Below are 21,362 nucleotides of genomic sequence, written 5' to 3' on the forward strand. Positions count from 1 at the left end.
GAATCAAATTTCCAGAATTAGTTAAATTCAAATTTGTCGTAGAACTACATACTCAGCCTCGGGTATCAAGTATATAGATTCGTTACCACCCGAGTCCAAGCATGTTACAAGCGAGTTCATAAGCACAATTTGCACTTCGTACAAACCACACTTAGTGAACAACCACCCGCAACCTATAAATAGGCATTTATAAATTGCGGAAATTGTTAAATTCGATCCAATCGAATATACAAAACATACATGAACATATTAGATAAGTCGAAGAACCACATATTCAGGCTCGAGTACGAAGCAGATTCGTCAGAATATCGAGCTAGACCCTGAAGTGTTGTATTTTGGAGACAATTGCAGCAATATGTAAGCACGAATAGCGGAGACAATTGCAGCAATATTATCTTGCGGAGATTGTCTCCAACTTAACTTTCAATTATTTCTCTTCTTTCTACTACTCCATTTATTTGTTTCCATTCATTTTTCCAAAAGATTTTTACCGTGCCTGAATATATTTTACAGTACTATATTTAGTATTTATATGGGACACAGAATATAATCATATATACCTTAGTACTGAGTATAATCTTAGTCCTCTAGTGAACAAATAAAAACAAATTGTCTATTTGAGTCTTTACCTACTATTAGGTGTAGTATTATTTTTTTTTAGAAAATGTACACTCATCAATTTCACTTTTATAAAATTAATGACATGAAAAAATTGAGATATTTTGCATAGCCAAAACTAGATCATATGATGCGATGTTATAAAAATAATGAAACGATAAGATTTTTAATGAGATGATATATTTCAGCTCAGTTTTTCATCTCATTAAATTAATCCGGATGGAGATGCTATATACAGCTGATTAACATGTAGTAAAAAATATAAACAAATTGGAAACCCTATTTAAAGGCAAGACCTCTCATGCAATTGTCTTCTTCACTCCCAGACACCAACTGTTTCTTTCTACTCAACTACAAACTTAGTACTGTGTTTTTACACTACTTTCCTACTAATTTATCCTCTCTTCCTTTCCACTACTAGCTCAACTCTATTCACTTCTCACCATACTATATATACAGCCTTAGTTTCGTCTAATTAATTTATCCTCTCACATTTCACATTAATCTCACGTATACATAAAATGTCGAGCCGAAGATCAAGATCTGGATCTTCAAGGATCACAGAAGATCAAATCAACGATCTCGTCTCCAGGCTTCAGCAACTTCTTCCCGAGATGCACAATAGACGCTCTGACAAGGTACACTTTTTTCTTTACATAAGTAATTACAATCAATTGAATTAATTTTTGGCTTGCAACCTATAAGATTAATATTGATGTAATTAATTTCAAAATCATCACAAGCCCCAAAGTTTTAAGTTTTCATGGTGTTGAAGATAACCTTGGAACTGTGTGATGCTAGTATAAATAAATTAAAAATATTGTGCCATAATATTCTTGAACATGAAAAGTTCCCACCCTGCCATTTGTTTATGTCTTCTTTATAATATTAGATGTCAGACCAAGCTCAATGCATGTGCAAGGAAAAATAAAATATAACTACTACTTTTAAAATATCATGATACTTTCAATCTATACCAAACTGCAACTATATATATATGCTTTAATAATTTCATATGAATTTAATTTTTGTGGTATTTTGCAGAAGTCGGCGACCAAAGTGTTGCAGGAGACATGCAACTACATTAGAAGCTTGCACAGAGAAGTTGATGAGTTGAGTGAGAGGTTGTCCGAATTGCTTGAAAACGCAGACACAACTCAAGCTGATCTTATTAGAAGCTTACTAATGCACTAGCTAGTTTTAATATTCCATATTTTTTCGACTTTGAATTTTAATTGCTATTTTCTCCGCCAATCATCTCCTGTAATTTGTTTCTAGAGTTGTTTCATGCTACGTAGACGAGGATTTAATGTAATAAAATTAAATTTCAGATCATCTTCTTCTTATTATTATTATTTACCTTTATATTTTAACATTGCATAAAATTATTCATGTACCGTGCAATGGAGAAATAAAATAAGAAATAGACTACTAGAAGCGCCTAGACTACTAGAAGCGTGGTAGCTAGCTAGCTGATCGCATGTACTCCCTCCGTCCACGAAAATTTGTTCCAGTTTTCCATTTCCGTCCGTCCTCCAAAATTTGTCCAAATTTGTCCCATTTCACTTTTACCATTTTTGGTAGTGGACCTCATATTCCACTAACTCATTCCTACTCACATTTTATTATAAAACTAATATATAAAAGTAGGACTCACAATCCACTAACTTTTTCAACTCACTTTCCATTACATTTCTTAAAACTCGTGCCCGGTCAAACCGGGACGAATTTTCATGGACGGAGGGAGTATTATACTATGTGAATATTAACTACTATTGATATAGTCATATAACTAAATAAATAACTTCCAAAGTTGAGTTTGAAGTATGGATTGATAAGTTAATAATCTTGCATCAGATCTCAAACCACCTCATCATTATCATTTATCAACCAAATTAATCATATATACTACTGTACTAACTTTGACAATCTGCCTTACCGCCTAATTAAATGGGAAATTGTATTCTTCTATCTATCACTATTCTGTTATAATAAATTCCACCTTTAATTTTTATTTTCTTGTTTGAAGTTTTATTGACATGCTATTTTAAAAAAAAAAATTAAAATCTAAAATTAATTAATTAATATGCATGCTAACAAAATTGAAAGTTATGGCCATGCTTTATCATTTGTGTAGAATTTTCGCTTACGGAAGCACGAAAATTTTGGCAGGCAACGTTCTCTAAATTTGGTTCATAAAAACCTCATCAATTCCCATAAATCATGATGAAACGTTGATGTCACAATCTAATTACAGAGAAAACATTTGCATTTATTTTTTACTTTCTCAACGTAGGCCCCGAGAAGTAGATCGGACCTCAAATAGGCAAATTTCGTTACTAGCAGTATTAATAATTCATGTTATTTTTTGTTAGTAGTACTATTATTGCAGATCTTCCATCCTAACCTTTAAATTAGTACTCCTACTAGCTATTTATAATTGCAATCAGACTCATAGGAACATGAAACTTCAAACTAAATACAGACTGCTAAACCAAAATTCTAGCTTTAGAAGAAAAAAGCTATTGCTATACAAAGAATAAACAATCTAAATCTTGTGAATTCTTGTAATTTTTGCAATTAAATAATAATATTTTTTATTCTAATTTTTGTAATTAGAACACGCCAAATAAACAATCCATTTAGACTGCCCAGCGCTGTTAAATTTGGTATTTTTACCTATATAGTGCAAAATGCTATTCACATGAAGTGAAATTTATGCCTTCAACGTCATTAGGAGAACCACATGCCAATTGTGAATTCTTCTTATAACAAGGCCACAACTCATTATCATTATCAACACCATTCAACATATCGTAACGTTGTTGGGCATCGGGTTTTGGTGGCTCATCAGTGTTCTCAATGATATAATGAGGACCGAAAGAGTTGCAAAATAAGATCGATGTCCGAGTAATACATTCATTACAATTCCCAGTCACAAATTTACACGATATAATGCAGCAGTCTTGGCATGATTTATAAGCTAAATAACTTGATCCAATTCAAACAGACAAATATCCCAATACATACCATAAGTAAACTTACGCCTCCAAACACTGATCCTCGATTTTAATCAGCCGTCCAGCTCTGCTCCACGATTTCCCTCACTCTGCGATTGTATTCTCTCTTATTCTCGCTGAACATCCGAGCAGCTTCAGAATTTGCAGGGGAATTCGGATTGGGGTCACACAGCAAAGACTGCATAATTAAAAATGGATGTCAACCTTTTCTATTGAGACAGATACATCATCGTTATTCATTCAAATATATGAAACCAAGCAGGTCTTTCATGTATGTGGAAAATGAAAATAAGGCTTTATTATAGCAATAGATCTCCAAAAGCCATACTACAACTTTAAACAATCACAAGTTGCGGTTGGTTGCAGACATCAGAATACAGCAACCTAATCATGCGTCTTAAAAAGAGGAATCAATCAATCTTTTTACGTGGACGATTTTCTTTAGATAAGCAGAAAGGGACTACTTATGTGGCTGCTTAATCAAATGCAGCCCAGCAGATCGTCAAGAGGAGTTACGGGGATCCAGTATTTAGCATGAACCATTATCACATTCTGTGTGCGCGTGTGTGAGAGTGAGAGACAGAAAGATAGGTGCTTGCATATACAAATGCGACAGAGTAAACAAAAATTGAAGCAATGTACTGATGTTAAGATGCCAAACCATGACGTCAAAAGAAAAATTATCTATAACTGATGCATAACAACTTCCATTAGCATGTTCAACTCAAAAGCATCTTTCTCGGATAATGATGGCCGTAGCAGACAGGGGCGGAGCCAGGTTATAGATGAAAGGGGGCAAAATTATATGTGAGGAAATTTTGAGCATTTGAGAAGGGGCAAATACAAGGAAATTCAAATATTTTTACAAAATTGGACAATAAATTAGTACATGCAAACATATTTGAGGAGGGGCATTTGCCCCACATTCTTATAAGGTGGCTCTGCCCCTGGTAGCAGATATGTTTACATACAAGTATCTGAAATATTATTAACCATTTATCTAACCCCGATTGGTAGACATTTGTTTCCTGAGTATAACCAGAAGGCAGAAGCATAAAAAAATTCATTTCATTAAGAATACAAGCAACAGGATATTATTCAGGACATCAGATATTTTAGCTAGCATTATAAAATGTTCAAAGTAACACATAGCAGCATATTTACCTGGATTGAAGTTAGTATAGCTGCAACATCATAAATAGGGCTCCACTGATTTTGAAGAATGTCCAAACATATGCTTCCATCCGCATAAACTAAAGCAAACGGACAAATTTAAGCACATAATAAACAAATATATGGCATTATTGAACCCTCATGCAGTTGACATACTATTTGGGTGGAACATTCTAGAAACAAATCGAACTGTTGGTGGCTTGTTTGGATAATCTTCTGTGAACTGAAGGGTCAACTTGAACGTACCTGCCAAATTCAAAGCACGGCCAATGAATTTACGCCACCCAAATATCATGAATAATGAGTAGCATGCAAGCACAAGCATAATAAAGCATGCAAACTTATTGGACAACAAAAATATTCTTTAATATATTAAGAAATATGCATTAACAGTGATGATAAAAGCAAATACTTTTCTACAATGGGTTATCTAGCTCTATCTACAAGATCCCGCAAGATGGACCCCATTACTGTCATCATCTCTGCATTGCAAGAAAACTAGTTCATAAATAAACAAGGTGGATGTTTTGATATTTCGACAACCTCAAAGATATGACACCACTAAATGAGGTATCTAGCAAAACTTTAAGTTAGCATGAATTCATTGTTTGGTGAACTTAGGGCCCGAAGAATCAGGTCATATATCATTCATGTCTAATAAAGGCAAATGATCTTAATAATGAGATCTATAAAGCTGCGCATTTTTCTGCACTATCTATTGCAACTACTCATCTTAATCCGGATGCGTCTATAATACTCCATTAAAAGGCACAAGACAGACCATAACATTCCAAGACCTCAGAGAGCAAACATGCTCGTTTATAGCACATGGGGATTTAGGGATACACATGAAAAGGCAGAAATACACAAGTGGACCATGCAAATAAAGATGTACAGTTAAGTTCCAGCATATATACTGACCTCCGTCCCACGGTGTATCATCCGGGCTGCAATCCACACAACAAACACACCACAATTAGCGTAACTAACCAAACTTTATGAACTACAAAGATAAACAAAATAATCACCAGCTTAATTGTAGAGTACTAAGTTATAAAGAAACATTGAAGTAACACAATCCTTTAGAAGTGAAACCCTGCTTGACTAGATGTAGACAACGAACTAACCCAAATATAACAGCATTCCAGAGCATAATGTTGTTGTCTTGCGGTGCCCCACTGATACCGGCAGGTGGGTCATGCTGCAATCTCTTGAAGTCCCTCATCAGTCTCTTTCGAGATGGAGTCGACATATTATTGCCTGCAGAAGCACTGAGATATATTTACCAACCCAAAGGGCAGGAGATACAAACAATCAAACCAACTTAGCAAGTAACACAACCTCAAAAGCAATCCTTTTTTAGACATCCCTAAGCTGTAGCAGTTCATAATCCAAAATTGACTCGATCATAAACATGAATTGAGCACACCATTGCAATAATTCATCAGAACAGAAACCAAAGACAAGGAATATCGACATTTAATTAGGCAACTTAGTGTATAGAATAAGATTAGAACAAATAGGGCACCAAAATCCCAGCTCCTCACATCAATAATAATTCCTACCAACAACAGGTAATAATCCACCTATATTTTCCACATAGGCTGATTAGGGTTAATCAGCCACAAATATGAAGATCCAACGGCTTAAAAAAGGGGAGCAATTGAACGGGCAACACGAATTCAAGGGTTTCCCCATCAAAATCAAAATCAAAATCTCGACGCATTTCTAGAATAAAAGATCTAATTAGCAATTGATTCATTAAATTCAGAAAAGGGTATGCGCTTACCTTTTTGAGTGAAGTCTTGGCAGAGAGCAGGGATGGAGCTCGAGTGGAGAAATGGAAGGGAAAGAGGAAAAATCGAATCTTTATATTGGTATTGCGTTTAGTATGACTTCATTTGGGGATTGGTGTCCCACTTTTTCACTGGCGAGATTAATCTTGGGATATTTGTTTTCACTTCTTTTTTTAACAATTAAATATGATTAAACATGGGATAATACTGATTATCTGTAAGAATTAATAATTCTCCTATATCACTTCCAGAATAATTTCGCATATATGAGTATTTTGTTACAAAAATACACTTGCGGATTCGATAAACAAAATTTACTTTTCTCATAATTAAATATTTAAATGTGTTTCATTATGGAATAAGGTTGATTATTTGTAAGAATTAATGATTTCCTTGGTTCACTTCCAGGATCACGTGTTTGTTACAAATCATCTCTTCCATTCATCACTTTTTCTGACTCGACCAAATCCATTAATATAGAATTAATTCTGTCACGATGGACATGCTTCATCTCTCTACGATTACATATGCTACTCTTTAATACTTCAAATTTTAAGAAATATAAAAAATATGGATAGAAAAACTAGTGAAATATAATCGTCTAATTCGTACATATTAGTTTTATACAATAAAATATAAAGAAATTGAATTAGTGAAATGAGACAAATTAATAGTGGACAGAGAATTTACTTGTTAAAAATAATAAAGTTACACTAATACAATGAATCACTATTGCGAGAAAATTTACAAGTTCCACCAATTTTACACTAGAAGTGCAGAGTATTTACATCAACTAACTAACATCTGTTTTTTCAAGTAGTAGAATTGATTTCTCTTGATCATCAGTTCTAATAAAGTCCAAGTGACGATAGATACATGTGCATTGTTAACAAGGTAGATCGGGAATACATTTCAAATGGCCAGAGTGTCGCACCAACGTGCTTGCAAATTGGCCCGGTTTAGGAGGAATATACTCGGGGCCATGTACAAACTTATGATGAGGATCTCCCGATTGGATAAAAAACGCGCCATTTTGCAACACATCTCCCTCTGATTTCCACACCCAATTCTTCCACACACTCTCTGTCGTGTACTCTCTCTTAGTCACCTACATTATGACAAACAACATCATAATCATCATTCATTACAAAATAAACGGAATTTACTGATAAATACCTCTTTGGCATTCCTGTTATCTGAGGCAATGAAGCGGTTGCCCTGGCTAAGTAAGGTGGGGCCTTGGCTTCCTCCGATCGCGTACATTTCCCAATGTGTGTAGTCGTTGTTCACAATGTGTGCATACCCATACCTCACTCGCGGCATTCTTTGAATCAAACCTTTCCCAAAATGGTTAAACGCCACTGTTACTTGCATTATCTTGTCATCCGAGTAGCTATCGCTTGCTCCAAATAGCAAAACCTGCATATATTCGATTAGTATTATTTGTCTTGTCCCTGATAGAAATCCATAAGGTTCCATCCTAAAACCTCGATAGATAATTTTCACGGTAAAACTAATTAGTGATAAGAGGAGTGACCTATTAGATTTATATAGTGGTTTCAGTTCTCTCTTTACACCGACATAAAATACCCCAACCCCGACTTTGTTTTGAAATCACATTACATACATCATTATGGCGAGTTAAATGGCAATTTGAGATGGTGACAGCCGTCGACCCTTTGACCACATCGATTAGGCCATCATAGCAACTAGATAGGGACAAGTGGTCAAGCCAAATGTTGCTAGATCCGAAGACGGAGACAGCATCGCCGTCGCTCTGCCCACGCTGCCCGTAGTGAGTGATGGAGTCTCGCACGAGGCCTCCGCTGCCAACTTTGATGTCGTAGATCTTGATGTTGTGTATGATCACGTTGCTCACGTACTGGATCATGAATCCGGCGCCCTTGGCGATGTGGATCTGGGCCCCACGCCCATCGATGGTCTTGTTGCATGTGAAGATCAGCTCCTGAGAGAGCCGGATCACCATGTGGCGCGCGAATATGATCCAGAGTGGCTCTGTCTGGATCACCGCGTGCCTTAGGGTTCCCGGCTTAGGGTTGACTAGGTCGTTGTCTGAGGGGTCCGTCACCATGTAGATCTTTCCCGCCTTGCCCCCCGTGGTGTGGCGCCCGAACCCTAGGACACAATCGGCTAGCTTCTTGCGGTTTTTTTCCCAGTGTGGGTCACACCTCCAACATTGGTCGATAGGGTTTGTGGCCTCGCATGGCCCACTAGGGCGCTTACCTAGACCTCTTCTTGTCGAGTTGTATCCTTTAAATGCCCTTCACAAATTAATTAGCCCGAAATGGAATGTTACTATTATGTTTGAAAAGTTTAGCATATAAAGACATAATTAAATAAACTTACTTGTGAACATGTGAGTTTAAATGATTTAGGACAATGTGAGGATTTGGTTCATACGCCTGTTGATTAGCTTGCCTCGCTTGTAATGCACGTTCTCGCCACACGATGTCGTCTGTTTCAGTATTGTTTGCCTTTGTGGTGACCAAGGCCACAAGAGAAATCAAGAAAACCAACATAAACCTAAGAGGATCCATTCTTGAGATGAATGGATAAATATTTTATTCTTTTCCTACTGTTTTTTCTTTCTTTTTTTTTGTTTTTTGTTTTTTCCTACTAAGTTATTTGACCTACATAATCTATGGGAAGTTTTAGCAACATCATGCGAAATATAAAACCCACATAATTAAAAAGAAGTTAAGCATATGTGGTGTGCAATGGTGGTGTTTGAAGTGTGAGATAGGTATGATATCTCTGCAATAGTGCATCCCAACTAAAATGTTGAATCAACCAATATTTGTGGAAGAAATGGATAATGAGAATGAGAAGTCAAGAGGGAAAAGTGGGAAAGATTAGTGAATGACTTGGGAGAGAAATGTGGAGGATGGTCAAATGTATTAAATTATTACTGTGACAAATATTATTCATGAATTTTTACCGTGACAAATCGACATGTTATATATTGTCACTAAATTTTTTAATACTCATGACAAAAAATTTGGCCGGCATATGAAGACATTTATATCATAAAGTAATATTATAACAAACTTTATTTACCCAATTATGTCATTTGGACGCCAAGATATATACACTTAATAATCATGCTTATTAATATTATAACTATAACTATTTAATTATATAACTACAAATGATGTCATTCTTTATAAATGACATTAAAACTCATTATTTTGTGTGAATTAAAAATGTGAAGATTCGAAACGGCTTGAAAAGGTCACTTTTACAAAGAAAAGAACCACATCTCTTCCCTTTGGCTATTCTCTCTTCCAAGCTCAAGCAATGTACTAATTTAGTTAGATAGAATCCTCATTAACTAACTTCCAAGCCAAACTACAAACAGCATATTCTATATGTATATCTTGTTTCATCTTTTGTCTCAACATCATTACACAAACCACATAGAGAGAAATTGAGAGAGAGATTAGCAATGGCAAGGACAGAGAGAGGTTTGGGCAAGAGAGATTTGAGCATGATTTTTACAGAGATAACTCCACCTCATGGATGGAAGCAGGATCATGATTTCCATTACTTACGCTTAACACTCCCCGGTAATAATAATACATGGTTTTAATTTGTTGCTAGCTACACATGATGATCATGGTTGTCCAACATTATTTACCTTTTTTCATGTCCAATTTTGTTCTTAAATCTATATAATTTGAAGGGTTCGAGGCAAACGACATCACCATACACATGGATAAGTACGGTCATCTAGTGGTGCGTGGCAACAAACAAGTGACTGAGCACAAGTACGTGAGCTTTGAGGAGACGTATGAGATTCCAAGTGATGCTAAGCTGGACGATGCCATGGGATTGTTCGAAGATAACCAAATTTATTGCGTTACTATACCAAAAGTGAAGGGCCAACAACAACATGCAATCACCATGCCCAAAGAGCATAAGATCAATCCGAAGCCGCGTGATAATGCTTCAATTCACCAATACGACAACAACGACAGGAACAGCAATGTCGAAAAGCCAGAGGTCCCGGCTCAAGGAAGTACTAAGCCTCGGAAAGATTATTTGAAAATTGTTAGAGGAGACAAGTCCGCCATGATGAAAATTGCATTATATATAGCAGCATTGATTGCTTTGACTGTGATCACGGTGCTTATGATTCTTAAGCTTCGTTCCTAGTAAAATACTTGTACAGCTTTCATGCTAGAACTTAAATTTTTATGTGTACATAAAATTATTGGATCGCATGTGTATAAGAATGATGTTCATTTTCAATTTTTCATTCATTTCAGTGTCTCCATTTTTTCAGACAACTATACATTGCATCATAACCAAACGTATATGCGAAAATCACAGATGAAAAGCATAACCATAAATAAAATTTACTAGCATTACATGAGCGGTATAAAATTACGAATGATTATTACCATTGCACATAAACTATAAAGTAGCTAATTCATAATAAGAAGATGGCCCAATTAATTTTATTATATAATAAATTCTCATCTACATACCATGGAAAATTCTAGAAACAAAATATAATAGCACTATATTAATCCGATAGCGGAGTTATTAAGGAATCTGAAGACTCATTCGTTAAGGAAATAATTAATCGAGAGATTAACTATTTAATTATCTTCATAAATTAATTATATGGGATAAAGTTTATTAGACCCATAGTTTAGGTTATTTTCACAGCCCAAATAAGTTAGGGAGTTGGCCCAAATCTCAAGTGATTTAATCTGACCCAAATCCAATCATTTATTCAGTGGATAAAGGTAAATATAACATCCACTCAATTAATCCAGTTTGGATAAGCAGCGCCCTGATTGGTGGACCTCTAGATTTCCTCCCCCAAATATCGAATTACATTTTGCTAGCTTGAAAACTATCAAACAATCCCTAACGCCAAATCACTCCGCCGGTTGGCAAAATCCGGCTAATGGCAGCAGCAACGAAAGTGGCCGGAAATGGTCTATTTCCCTCCAATTCCCGTCCTCGTCTTTTTCCTTCCAATTATGCCCCTCGTTTCCTAGCCATGGCACCACAAAAGAAGGTATTTTTCGTAATATCATTTTCCTAATTGTTCGGTTTGCAAGATTGTATCTTAAGATTATAATTATATATAATTAGTTTGTTTTATGATATTGAATTTCACGATTCAATTCAATGCTAGATGATAGTAATTAATTATAATTGTACTATATTTTCGTAGTTGCATTGTTAAGATTCAAAATGATTAGATGTATTTTTTCATCAGTATGGATTTATCTTGTTAAAGTCTCATGCTATGTGCAAAGTTGAGTGTTCTAATTAAATACTGATTTTAATCGCTTGCACATTAGTTATTAAAACTAATAAGTACTTATAAAAATAAGAATAATCCATGGTCAATTTAATCTCGCTATTTTATTCATTTTTATAGGTGAATAAGTAAGATTAGAAGTAAAATATTGATGTTGAAGTAAAAATACTGTCGATTAGAGTCAAACATTTAAAACAGGAAAAACGTTTAAAACTAATTACTCCAGTACTATAAGAATAAGAATTATCCATGGTTAATTTAATCTCGACATTTTATTTATTTTTATAGGTGAATAAGTAAGATTCGATGTAAAGATATTGATGTTGGAGTAAATATACTTGTCAATTAGAGTCAAACATTCAAAACAGGAAAAACATGTCACTTAGAAAGAGACTAGAACGAGTATTTATTTGTTATCATAGGATAGTGTTGCGTTAATAAAAGAAGAAGAATTTCGGGTTAATTTAATCTTGATATTGTAATGAATTTGCAGGTGAATAAGTACGATTCGAATTGGAAAAAGGAGTGGTTCGGTGCGGGACTATTCTATGAGGGCCGCGAAGAGGTAGAAGTGGACGTGTTCAAGAAGCTGGAGAAGCGGAAGGTGCTGAGCAACGTCGAAAAAGCCGGCTTACTCTCCAAAGCCGAGGAATTCGGCGTGACTCTATCATCCATAGAGAAGCTCGGCCTTCTCTCGAAAGCGGAGGACCTCGGCCTGCTCAGTCTGCTTGAGAAGGCCGTGGACACTTCGCCAGCCGCATTGGCCTCCGCCGCCCTGCCCCTCTTGGTGGCGGCTGTGCTCGTCGTTGTCGTGATCCCGGATGACTCGACGGCGCTGGTGGCGGTGCAGGCCCTCATTGGAGGGCTGCTGGCGGTTGGGGGTGTGGGGTTGTTTGTGGGGTCACTTCTTGTGGAAGGGTTGCAAGAGGCTGATTAATTGGGATTGTTTTGTTCTTTTTTATGTATATTAGTATAGCTTTCTATTACGCTTTGTTTGACGGTTGATATTATTCAAGGTTTTATTTTGGTCATATAATATGTTGGGGTGAATGAATCAATAAAGTTCTTTAGTGAAATATATTGGGCACTAATTAATTTAGAGTTATTTTGTTTGTCGTCAACAATTATCTTACCACTACTTTTTAGGACTATACTGTTTGCAAGATATCATGATTGAATATTTATTATATTTTATCTAAATAATTAAATTCCATAACTTAATCATATACGTTAATGTTATGATAATTAGTTATTGTAATCCATTCTAACTAAAAGAATCTTATAATTTAATTCTAAATGGATAATCATTTAGTCACGATAATTGAACTACACCTTTGCTAATTAGGTAGACCTCAATATTCGCTAAGAGCATCGGGTAATATAATCCACATTTTCCTCCTATTTAGAAAACACACCGGGCTGCTAGTCACCCAATTTTTTCTTGATTTAGGACACATTTTCGATTCAAATAAGTATCACTAAAACTTGAAAATATTTTTTTAAATGCATTTTCATATCTACACCAAAAAGCAATATTACAGCATAGATCCAACAATAAGTAAAGCTTAAAACCAAACAGAATTCTGTAGAAACCAAACAGAATTCTGTAGAAAAAACTGCAAAATTGTTATGAAAAGTAATAAAATGGAGATGCGGGGTATCGATCCCCGTACCTCTCGCATGCTAAGCGAGCGCTCTACCATCTGAGCTACATCCCCTTCTTATATAGATAATTCATCTATTTGTATACAATATTTTGCCAATTAATTTACTACTATGTGATTCCTGCCATCCAGAATGTGTGGAATTAAGGCTTAAGCTAGACTGCTAGATATTCAGGTTTATGTCGTTCTAGCTGATAAGGACCAATTAGCAGTTTTGATGTTTCGTCCTTGTCTAGAATCCGTCAATTAAATACTCCATGTCTGCTTTAACACAAATAGTAGTAACATTAATTTGCTATGCTTTCAATACAAATACAATACTCATATGAAAACAATGTTGATATTTATATATCATTGCATAGTTTAGTTTCTCAATTCTATTAGTAGCTAGATTCAGATCATGGTCTCAAGCCTCAGATGACTGGTGCTGATTTTGAATCTCCATATGATTGCAAGGCTCCGATGTTCTGTAGCTGTAGCGCTGTGCCCAAAATAGATAGTGCAGGAAGTTCAAGCCACTTAGGATGCACATGAACCAGTAGAATCTTTCCAAGTGATAGTGGTTCAAATTGCTGCCATGGAGCCATGGTGTATGATGGAAGGCGCCTGTGATGCAGTTGATCACATTCACTAGCACTGAGCTGAGATAATATCCCATTGCTAGTGAGGCCCATGATAGGGAGGTTGCTAATGACCTCATGCTGAATGGGGCCTCTGTGAAGAAGAAATCCATCAGGCCTGCCAAGCTGAAAAGATCAGCTGACCCGAGGAATACGTATTGCCAAGACACCCAAAGGAATGTGATTGGTAGAGGCTCCTTTGAGTTTATTAGGCCTGATCGTGTCGCCACCTGCTTCCTTTTCACCTCCACCAGTGCTGCTACGGCCATGGCCAGGATAGAGAGGACTAGGCCGGTCCCAATTCGTTGAAGATGTGTGATTCCCATCTCGGTGTTGGTCAGCTTTCTGGAGAAGGGGACTATGATATGGTTGTAGAGTGGGGTAAGTATCATTATGAAGAGTACAGGGAATACTGGCAAGGAAGCTGGTGGGACTTTTAAAGATCCAATTTTGGTGTTCATGGTGGCTGCTTGTTGGACCGAAAAGGTGGAAAGCTGAGCAAGGCAGCAGTTAAGAATAATTGTTGACATGAATATGGGAAGGATCTTAAGGACTGATTTAACATCTTCTATCTGTTTTGTGGTGCAGTGAAGTCTTGGTTGGGCTGGTGCGGCATCTAATGCTCGGTTGAGGAACCTGAGATCTTCTGTGACGGTTTGAATTTCGTCCTTTCCTGCTCCATGCTCTTCATCCTCTGTCACCTCTGCTGAACTTGATGGAGTTCTGCTCACATTGTCAATAGCATTCTTTGTTTTCCTTGAAATCCATGACTTGTACGTTGCAGCTAGCAAAACCTGTCCGAGAAAAATAAAACAGTTACTGACTGCTAGCCTGTGGAGATTCTTGGAAATGGTTTGGACTGTACCTTAATCATGGTTGTGATAGGACTTCCTGTGGGAATTTTTATCCTGTATCTAGCTGATCCGAGGAGGAAAACTGGTATAGAGATCAATATGGCTGCAGTGGCAATTCCATAACCCCACTGCCAGCCTTTGTTATCTTCAATCCACACCACAAATGTTACAGCAACTAATGCTCCACAGGAGAGGGAGAATACATAGTAATTGAAGAATGATGATCTCTGTTTCCTTCCTTCTGCAGTATGCTCATCAAACTGCTCAGCTCCGTGAGGAGGAAGTGAGCCTTTAATTCCACCAACACCCAGTGCAACCAAGTAAAGGCCTACATATAAAAGTGCTGCCTTGCCCTCGTCAACTTCCTGACACGAGACGTTTCTGTTGAATGACTTGCAGATGGGTGGTTTCAGGGACGGAATATGAGCTTGCACAGTGAGAATCACTAAACCCTGTTGCATACACTTGTACTATCAGTTAATGTGTTGCTCATGTTTCATACTCTGAAATCACATAAGTATCTTGTTATCAGAATGCATGTTGACTGATGTCATGTTGCCATAATTGTTCTAACTCTATATTTTGCTTATTAGAAAATCAAAGCAAGTATAACATCTAATTTTATATTCTTAGATACTTGGGCTGTTTTTTTACTTTAAATCGTCAATATTAAGTAATAATAGGTGTTGAAGTTGAAAATGAAATCTTGTCAAGATTCGAATTAACTCTCCAGTGGGACACAACATTGAAATCCAGAAATCTGATTGGCTAACAAAAATCAGGCAAATAAATGTTAGTAATTATTTGACTTGGTTCTTGGGTGTCATTTATGAAGATTTTGCTAGTGGTCCATGCATTATTAGTTTGTGTTACTGTTTACATATTAATATTTTTATATTGTAGTCCATATGGTTCCTATATTTCCACTATAAATTGATATTTTTTCTTGCCACTATATAAGTAAAGTATGGTATGAGTGCATGTATTTATTTCTACCTGTTATATGTGAATACAGTTATTCCAAATTCTAGAAGTTGGTACATTGTCTCCTATTCTTAAATTGGTATTGTTTGTTAGTAGGTGGACCTACGTTTGTAAAAATAAGTACACTATTGATTTCTGTCTTTTGTGATGTAGGGTAAAAGGTTTTGTGCTTTAGAGGATCCTGTTGAGTTTTGTCTTTGTTTTGACAGTATTGAGCAAGCAGGATGTTTGCAAAAAAAGGAGTTTTGAAATCTTACCAGAAGCTCTATTGTTGCACTTATTAGATAGATTGAGTAGGTAGTGAAGTAGGAGTCAGACAAGAAGCCACCAGATAGAGCAAGGAGGAAAGCAGTCCCCATGAAAGTCGTAACTGTATTTGCTGAGGCAGATGGAGAAAAGTTCATGAACTTTGTCAGGTAGAGAACCAAGTTGCTTGCATTGGCCAGATATGCTAGGTTCTCCAGGACTTCGACCGCTAAAATATTGAACAGGGAGTTAAGTTAACATGCTATTTTTAAGACAGTTACTAGATTTTGGGACAAACTAACCAAGGACAAAAGAAGCTGCAAGTGCACCACCCTGACGGCCTCTAATGGCTGGTCCGTTTCTCCAGTTTGCATAGCCTTCCCACCTGTTTGATCCATTCTCCTTATCCTACAGCAAGGTAATTGAAAATTACTTACTAAGTAACGATAAAGATAAAGAAAGAAAAATGTTGAAACGATGAAATGAAATTCATTAATATTCTAATACTTGGACCATACCATCTCTTTTCTCAGTATCTGCTATGATGTGGTTTTCTGAAACCTTATCAGAGTGTGTCACCTTACACAGCATTTAAGCAGGAGTGGCCTTTAAATACTGGAGTTTTCGGCTTGTGCAATCTGGTTAGAAAAATCTGGAACTCATTGATATGACCATACGTACTCATGCACGTGCCTTTTTCATGCCTTGCGATCTAGCCGACTTTACTCTTTGATGTGGAATCGTAGGCATTTAATTCTGTTAGTGATGGCTTCTCTCTCTTCTATTTTTATTTAAAAGGTAATTATGATAATGACATGTGCAAATTGGATTGATCTTTAATTTTCTGGTGAGGAAGATTAGATACCACCAGAATATATACAGTTAGGTTCTTGATCAACACCAGTAAATTTGAGGTGAGAAAGTCCTCTATATGGTGGGGCCTTGGTTATCCTGCACAAGCTGGCAGTTTGTTAATAGTCTGTTGTATGAATGAACTAAGGAAAATTTTCATGATACATAAAGATTTATGAAAAATGGGATCTTAGACATGCTAAATTCTAGAGAGTTTAGGAGAATTATACTGTCTATATATGTGCACATATATTGTCTTTCCTTATTATTTTTAGATGTATAGCAAAATTCCTACAAGTTTAACTCATTTCATGTGCTAGGGGATCATGAATAGGCATTCAGAGTAACTACCAACGAACTAGACTTATGCCTGAATATGATTAGAATTTATCTTCCGATTTTTTGTACTCAGGTTACATCTGATGTTTGCCCTTTGAGCTATTTTTGTATAGTTGATTGATGATTATGATCTGCATAAATCATCTATCTCTCTGGCTGTGTTATTCTGAAATAACAAGAAAATTATGAGAATGTATAGTTTATAATCATGCATATTGATCTGCATTTATCAGAAAAGAAGGTTAAACTGAGGAATTTATTGGCTCCTAAAGTCTTGAGCTTTTTTAGTTATTAAATATTCAAAGAAAAACCACTTGGTTGACAAACTTTGTGGTTTTAAAAAACAGAAAAAGATGGTCTGTATATCCTTGAAATCATGCCTGACAGTATTGATGTGAGACATTTAATAACAAGCACCCTCTTTGCTTCAGAGCGCAGACATGTTTACATATGCTCAGTGAATCCCATTTTTCAGTCACCATGTTCCAATGAATTGTTATGATAAAAATACAAAAAAATGCCAAAATGTGAAAAAAAAAATCATCAATAGTATGATCTTAAGGTCATAAGGTGCAGTATCTATGTGAACCCTACTGAAACTGTGTATAGACATAGTCCCTGTCAATCTGAATTTTGGTGCCATAGGAATTAAAAGCTTGAGAGTTAACGCTTTAAATCATCATACATTTTGTCTACGCTATACTTTTAGCTATACATCTCTGTCACAGATGCTTCTGTCACTACTTTTTCATTGTATAAACTACTAAGTACTAACCCATGACAAAATGTATAAGTTCGAGTTGAGTTTGGTTGGCCGGAATTGACCACTGTGTAGGTCTGGTAGTTATAGGTCTTATCATCGAGACAACATTGTTGTTAGGTTAGGATAACCCCTCTTTCATAACATAACCTGACACAACTTCACAATGTGCTCTACTGGAAACTCGGATGACCGATCTTAGTGGAAGCTCGTGAGAGAATGATGCATTCCAACTTTGTCATAATCAAACCTATTCCTGTCTCCTGTCCTCTCAATAGTTTGTATTCTGGAAATTTCTGAAGAAAAATGTCTGTTTTTACTAATAACTTCTGTCTCTTGGTCTTGTGTCCAATTATTCTGAATAATTTCATTTAGAGTGGTAAAATTAAGCTACAAGAAATGATCTAGTATGCTGGTCCCAGTACCCTGGAATCCTCTTGCTTCAGACAGAGGGCACTCTTGAAGTCATTTTCTGAAGTACAATTGGCCATTTCGTGATGGGGCCGGATTTGCTGGACCGCCTCTTTCATATTTAAACAAGTAAATGCTTGATTAGCTGCTTAGTTAATTTCTGTTTAAGGACTTGCTTAACATAAACTGTTTTCCAGATTGCTTAGTTTGAAAGATTTTGAGATCACTTTCTGTTTTCAGAACAGCCATTGGACTAACCTTAAGAAAACATCTGGTGTTTCTATGTAGATGAAGACGATACGCTTCTTCTGTAATGGCTGAGGAAGAGATTCTAGGACATCCATATGAAATAAATGTGTCTGATATCTCTTCCATTATGTATGGTTATGGTTCAACTTTGATGGATCAGCTTTGGGGACGAGGTTTCGTGTCAAATTCTGTGCGTTCAAAAATGGTGCCCCACACTTGAGATCTCCAATCCCTGTTCGCCTGAGTGCTTGACTGTGAGAACCGGCCACAGGGCGTTGTTCGTGCTGGTCCAGGGGCAGGACGTGCCACCCCCACTAAGGCTTGGAGGACCCAGCCATCAATACATGACTAGTGCTATTTCACTTTAAATTTATGCTTTTTCATCAACATACATTGCTTATAGGAGTAGGATCATTAGCAGGATAGTAAAGTGCGACTCACATAAAAAGTTTAAAATTTTGAACTTTTTTTTTATCAATTTTTTTGACTTACTAAACTATATTTGAATCATGATATTATAAGTAAAATCAATATTTGTAAGGATACGTATGAGAAGGAATAAAAAACACTTTTGTAGGTATAGATTCTTCATTCATCAACCCGTTTACAAATTACCATGATTTCTACTTGATTGCAATGTGAATATATGTGTGATTACAATTTACTGTTAGTGGAAGTTGATATGGTTATCCAAATAGGACAACACTATGCTTTTTCTAAAGCCACTTAAATAATTGTGGTGTATGCTAAAGCCACCTAAAAGACATGAATACTAAGAATTACTCCCTCCGTTCCAGAAAGTTTGTTACATTTTTCCATTTCTGCACATCCCGCAAAATTTGTCACGTTTCAATTTTTACCATATTTTATAGTAGATCTCATATTTTTACTAACTTATTTCAAATCACATTTTATTATAAAACTAATATAAAAAGTAGGACTCACCTTCTATTAACTTTTTCAATTCACTGATAGAGTACAACCCAAGAAATTGGTGGGTTACATTGAAATATATCCACAATGGATGGATATTTTTATATGACCATTGTGATAAGGATGTGGGTGCTCTTACTAAGATATTATGATAAGAATGATTAAGAAAACATTTGAAGTTGTGATTTAGTTGGAAGAATGTTGGGGATGTGATAAGATTAATAAATATAAGGCGTATATCTAGAGGCCTTAAAGGTGAAAGAGATGGATAGATTATAGTATATCTCACATCATTAGGAATGTGGGCTACACACCTAACATATTTGATCACTTGGAAATCAAAATAATCAAGGACCTTAAGTTACCATCCACTTTAAAACAAGAAAAGTATTCTTAATCATCCACTAAACAAGGATCAAGTGACAAATACAACAACAATCATGTACTGTTCATTTTAGGTGTTTTGGATTATCCACCACAACAATTCCTATTTTTGCTTCTACTCATTTTTGGATATGTCATATGTGAATGTGGTTGATATCATATGGCTGCGCCTGTGTTGTGTATATAGTAGTATTAGGACTAGCCCCAAATTCCTAAAGTTAAATTTATTACTGGTTATAAAATATTTTATATGGAGTATTAATTTATGCATGATTTGTCATGAGGTATTTTTAATTTGTAAATTATATTTTAAATTGTTTATTTTTATAACTTTGATGTTGAAACTAATTTATTTTAATTAAAAAATAGAAATTTAAATTACTCCATATAATTTTTCATATATAATTAATGTAAGTTTTAGGAAATTTAATTTTGTAATTTTAGGTTCTTTAATTATGTAACTTTTTATATTTTATTAATGTCATTTTTAGTAAGTTATTTTAATTTTGTGTATAATCAAAATCAAAACTAAATAGTACTATAAAATTAGATGATAATTTAAAAATTGAATGAATTATTGTGGCATGAGTAGAGGTATGTGATGATGTATGTGGTCGTAGGAGCTGTGGTCTGATGCATGAATTGAGGAAAAATGACAATGTGATAGTGGTGTATATGAATATGACTTGAGCGATCAAGTGATCAAGTGGTTATACTAAACTTTGGTATCACAGATTTAGCATATCTTACTAAATTGTTAGCAAAATTATTAATCGACTGCAATTTGTAACATGGGTACTAATGAGAGAAACCTGCCACAAAGTTTAATGATATGTAACTCGGATAGGTAGTTTTAATTAATATGGCTGGCCGACAACATTTGTCAAGTCTTAGGCCCACAAACCCTAAACTTAAATTGGGAGTATAATTAATCAAATATGTGAAGCAAAATTCTTCAACGTACTCACGAAAGCATTTTTGTTTTAAAATTTATTGAAGTAGCCTATGGCCCCTTTGAGCATTAGTCAAAAATCAGTTTGTACAAACTATAAAAAGACCACTCATTACCAAAGATAAGATCGTACTGTTGCACTCTATCACAACCCAAAACTATATTGTTCATCATCTTAATATGTTCCACCAATGAAATTTATCCT

The 21,362-nt window shown here is 35.6% G+C and overlaps 6 protein-coding genes, 1 long non-coding RNA gene and 1 other non-coding gene across 9 annotated transcripts; 4 read left to right on the forward strand and 4 right to left on the reverse strand.

Moving 5' to 3' along the window:
- The first annotated feature begins 955 nt into the window (after nucleotides 1-955).
- LOC125191248 (transcription factor PRE3-like) lies at nucleotides 956-1,943 on the forward strand. The gene is made up of 2 exons (XM_048088764.1): nucleotides 956-1,256; nucleotides 1,663-1,943. Exons 1-2 carry the CDS (start codon nucleotides 1,140-1,142, stop codon nucleotides 1,810-1,812), a joined length of 267 nt encoding a protein of 88 aa, XP_047944721.1. The 5' UTR covers nucleotides 956-1,139; the 3' UTR covers nucleotides 1,813-1,943.
- A 1,561-nt stretch (nucleotides 1,944-3,504) lies between these two features.
- LOC125190992 (ubiquitin-conjugating enzyme E2 2) lies at nucleotides 3,505-6,750 on the reverse strand. Of its 2 annotated transcripts, none has more exons than XM_048088437.1 (6): nucleotides 6,601-6,750; nucleotides 5,939-6,071; nucleotides 5,733-5,758; nucleotides 4,968-5,057; nucleotides 4,803-4,891; nucleotides 3,505-3,816 (listed from the first exon to the last, which is right to left on the reverse strand). In XM_048088437.1, the coding sequence occupies exons 2-6, from the start codon at nucleotides 6,061-6,063 to the stop codon at nucleotides 3,688-3,690; spliced, it is 459 nt and encodes a 152-aa protein (XP_047944394.1). In that variant the 5' UTR covers nucleotides 6,064-6,071; nucleotides 6,601-6,750; the 3' UTR covers nucleotides 3,505-3,687. The 2 variants fall into 2 exon arrangements, with proteins under 2 accessions (XP_047944394.1, XP_047944395.1); XM_048088438.1 differs by having other exon boundaries at nucleotides 5,939-6,082; nucleotides 6,601-6,721.
- Nucleotides 6,751-7,338: 588 nt separating this feature from the next.
- LOC125191084 (pectate lyase-like) lies at nucleotides 7,339-9,293 on the reverse strand. The gene is made up of 4 exons (XM_048088545.1): nucleotides 8,975-9,293; nucleotides 8,235-8,889; nucleotides 7,784-8,026; nucleotides 7,339-7,715 (listed from the first exon to the last, which is right to left on the reverse strand). Exons 1-4 carry the CDS (start codon nucleotides 9,163-9,165, stop codon nucleotides 7,494-7,496), a joined length of 1,311 nt encoding a protein of 436 aa, XP_047944502.1. The 5' UTR covers nucleotides 9,166-9,293; the 3' UTR covers nucleotides 7,339-7,493.
- A 751-nt stretch (nucleotides 9,294-10,044) lies between these two features.
- On the forward strand, nucleotides 10,045-10,879 carry LOC125191295. The gene is made up of 2 exons (XM_048088808.1): nucleotides 10,045-10,194; nucleotides 10,311-10,879. Exons 1-2 carry the CDS (start codon nucleotides 10,074-10,076, stop codon nucleotides 10,781-10,783), a joined length of 594 nt encoding a protein of 197 aa, XP_047944765.1. The 5' UTR covers nucleotides 10,045-10,073; the 3' UTR covers nucleotides 10,784-10,879.
- Nucleotides 10,880-11,442: 563 nt separating this feature from the next.
- LOC125187314 lies at nucleotides 11,443-12,940 on the forward strand. The gene is made up of 2 exons (XM_048083875.1): nucleotides 11,443-11,660; nucleotides 12,403-12,940. The coding sequence occupies exons 1-2, from the start codon at nucleotides 11,547-11,549 to the stop codon at nucleotides 12,844-12,846; spliced, it is 558 nt and encodes a 185-aa protein (XP_047939832.1). The 5' UTR covers nucleotides 11,443-11,546; the 3' UTR covers nucleotides 12,847-12,940.
- A 614-nt stretch (nucleotides 12,941-13,554) lies between these two features.
- TRNAA-AGC lies at nucleotides 13,555-13,627 on the reverse strand. Its single transcript has one exon. It is a non-coding gene; the product is annotated as a tRNA-Ala (tRNA).
- A 211-nt stretch (nucleotides 13,628-13,838) lies between these two features.
- Nucleotides 13,839-16,930, reverse strand: LOC125187464 (protein NRT1/ PTR FAMILY 4.6-like). Its single transcript, XM_048084063.1, has 5 exons — nucleotides 16,796-16,930; nucleotides 16,580-16,685; nucleotides 16,289-16,506; nucleotides 15,059-15,499; nucleotides 13,839-14,987 (listed from the first exon to the last, which is right to left on the reverse strand). Exons 1-5 carry the CDS (start codon nucleotides 16,796-16,798, stop codon nucleotides 13,980-13,982), a joined length of 1,776 nt encoding a protein of 591 aa, XP_047940020.1. The 5' UTR covers nucleotides 16,799-16,930; the 3' UTR covers nucleotides 13,839-13,979.
- On the forward strand, nucleotides 16,581-19,426 carry LOC125187467. The gene is made up of 3 exons (XR_007170614.1): nucleotides 16,581-16,695; nucleotides 16,811-16,918; nucleotides 18,928-19,426. It is a non-coding gene; the product is annotated as an uncharacterized LOC125187467 (long non-coding RNA).
- Nucleotides 19,427-21,362: the final 1,936 nt, after the last annotated feature.

The sequence above is a fragment of the Salvia hispanica genome, chromosome 5 (assembly GCF_023119035.1).
Source record: "Salvia hispanica cultivar TCC Black 2014 chromosome 5, UniMelb_Shisp_WGS_1.0, whole genome shotgun sequence".
In the NCBI taxonomy this organism is placed as follows: Eukaryota; Viridiplantae; Streptophyta; class Magnoliopsida; order Lamiales; family Lamiaceae; genus Salvia; species Salvia hispanica.

What these genes read in the sequence shown, in the direction of transcription:
- LOC125187464 (XM_048084063.1), bottom strand. An exon ending in TGCAGCTTCTTTTGTCCTTG is followed by an intron (nt 16,507 to 16,579) that starts GTTAGTTTGTCC and finishes TCAATATTTTAG; the next exon opens with CGGTCGAAGTCCTGGAGAAC. An exon ending in CTATCACAACCATGATTAAG is followed by an intron (nt 14,988 to 15,058) that starts GTACAGTCCAAA and finishes TTTCTCGGACAG; the next exon opens with GTTTTGCTAGCTGCAACGTA.
- LOC125187314 (XM_048083875.1), top strand. Translation starts at nt 11,547, where the DNA reads ATGGCAGCAGCAACGAAAGTGGCCGGAAATGGTCTATTTCCCTCCAAT. An exon ending in CCATGGCACCACAAAAGAAG is followed by an intron (nt 11,661 to 12,402) that starts GTATTTTTCGTA and finishes ATGAATTTGCAG; the next exon opens with GTGAATAAGTACGATTCGAA.
- LOC125191248 (XM_048088764.1), top strand. Translation starts at nt 1,140, where the DNA reads ATGTCGAGCCGAAGATCAAGATCTGGATCTTCAAGGATCACAGAAGAT. An exon ending in ACAATAGACGCTCTGACAAG is followed by an intron (nt 1,257 to 1,662) that starts GTACACTTTTTT and finishes GGTATTTTGCAG; the next exon opens with AAGTCGGCGACCAAAGTGTT.
- LOC125190992 (XM_048088437.1), bottom strand. Translation starts at nt 6,063, where the DNA reads ATGTCGACTCCATCTCGAAAGAGACTGATGAGGGACTTCAAGAGATTG. An exon ending in TGATACACCGTGGGACGGAG is followed by an intron (nt 5,058 to 5,732) that starts GTCAGTATATAT and finishes TGAATTTGGCAG; the next exon opens with GTACGTTCAAGTTGACCCTT. An exon ending in CTATACTAACTTCAATCCAG is followed by an intron (nt 3,817 to 4,802) that starts GTAAATATGCTG and finishes TTAATTATGCAG; the next exon opens with TCTTTGCTGTGTGACCCCAA.
- LOC125191295 (XM_048088808.1), top strand. Translation starts at nt 10,074, where the DNA reads ATGGCAAGGACAGAGAGAGGTTTGGGCAAGAGAGATTTGAGCATGATT. An exon ending in CTTACGCTTAACACTCCCCG is followed by an intron (nt 10,195 to 10,310) that starts GTAATAATAATA and finishes TATAATTTGAAG; the next exon opens with GGTTCGAGGCAAACGACATC.
- LOC125191084 (XM_048088545.1), bottom strand. Translation starts at nt 9,165, where the DNA reads ATGGATCCTCTTAGGTTTATGTTGGTTTTCTTGATTTCTCTTGTGGCC. An exon ending in ATTTAACTCGCCATAATGAT is followed by an intron (nt 8,027 to 8,234) that starts GTATGTAATGTG and finishes GAATATATGCAG; the next exon opens with GTTTTGCTATTTGGAGCAAG. An exon ending in ATAACAGGAATGCCAAAGAG is followed by an intron (nt 7,716 to 7,783) that starts GTATTTATCAGT and finishes GTCATAATGTAG; the next exon opens with GTGACTAAGAGAGAGTACAC.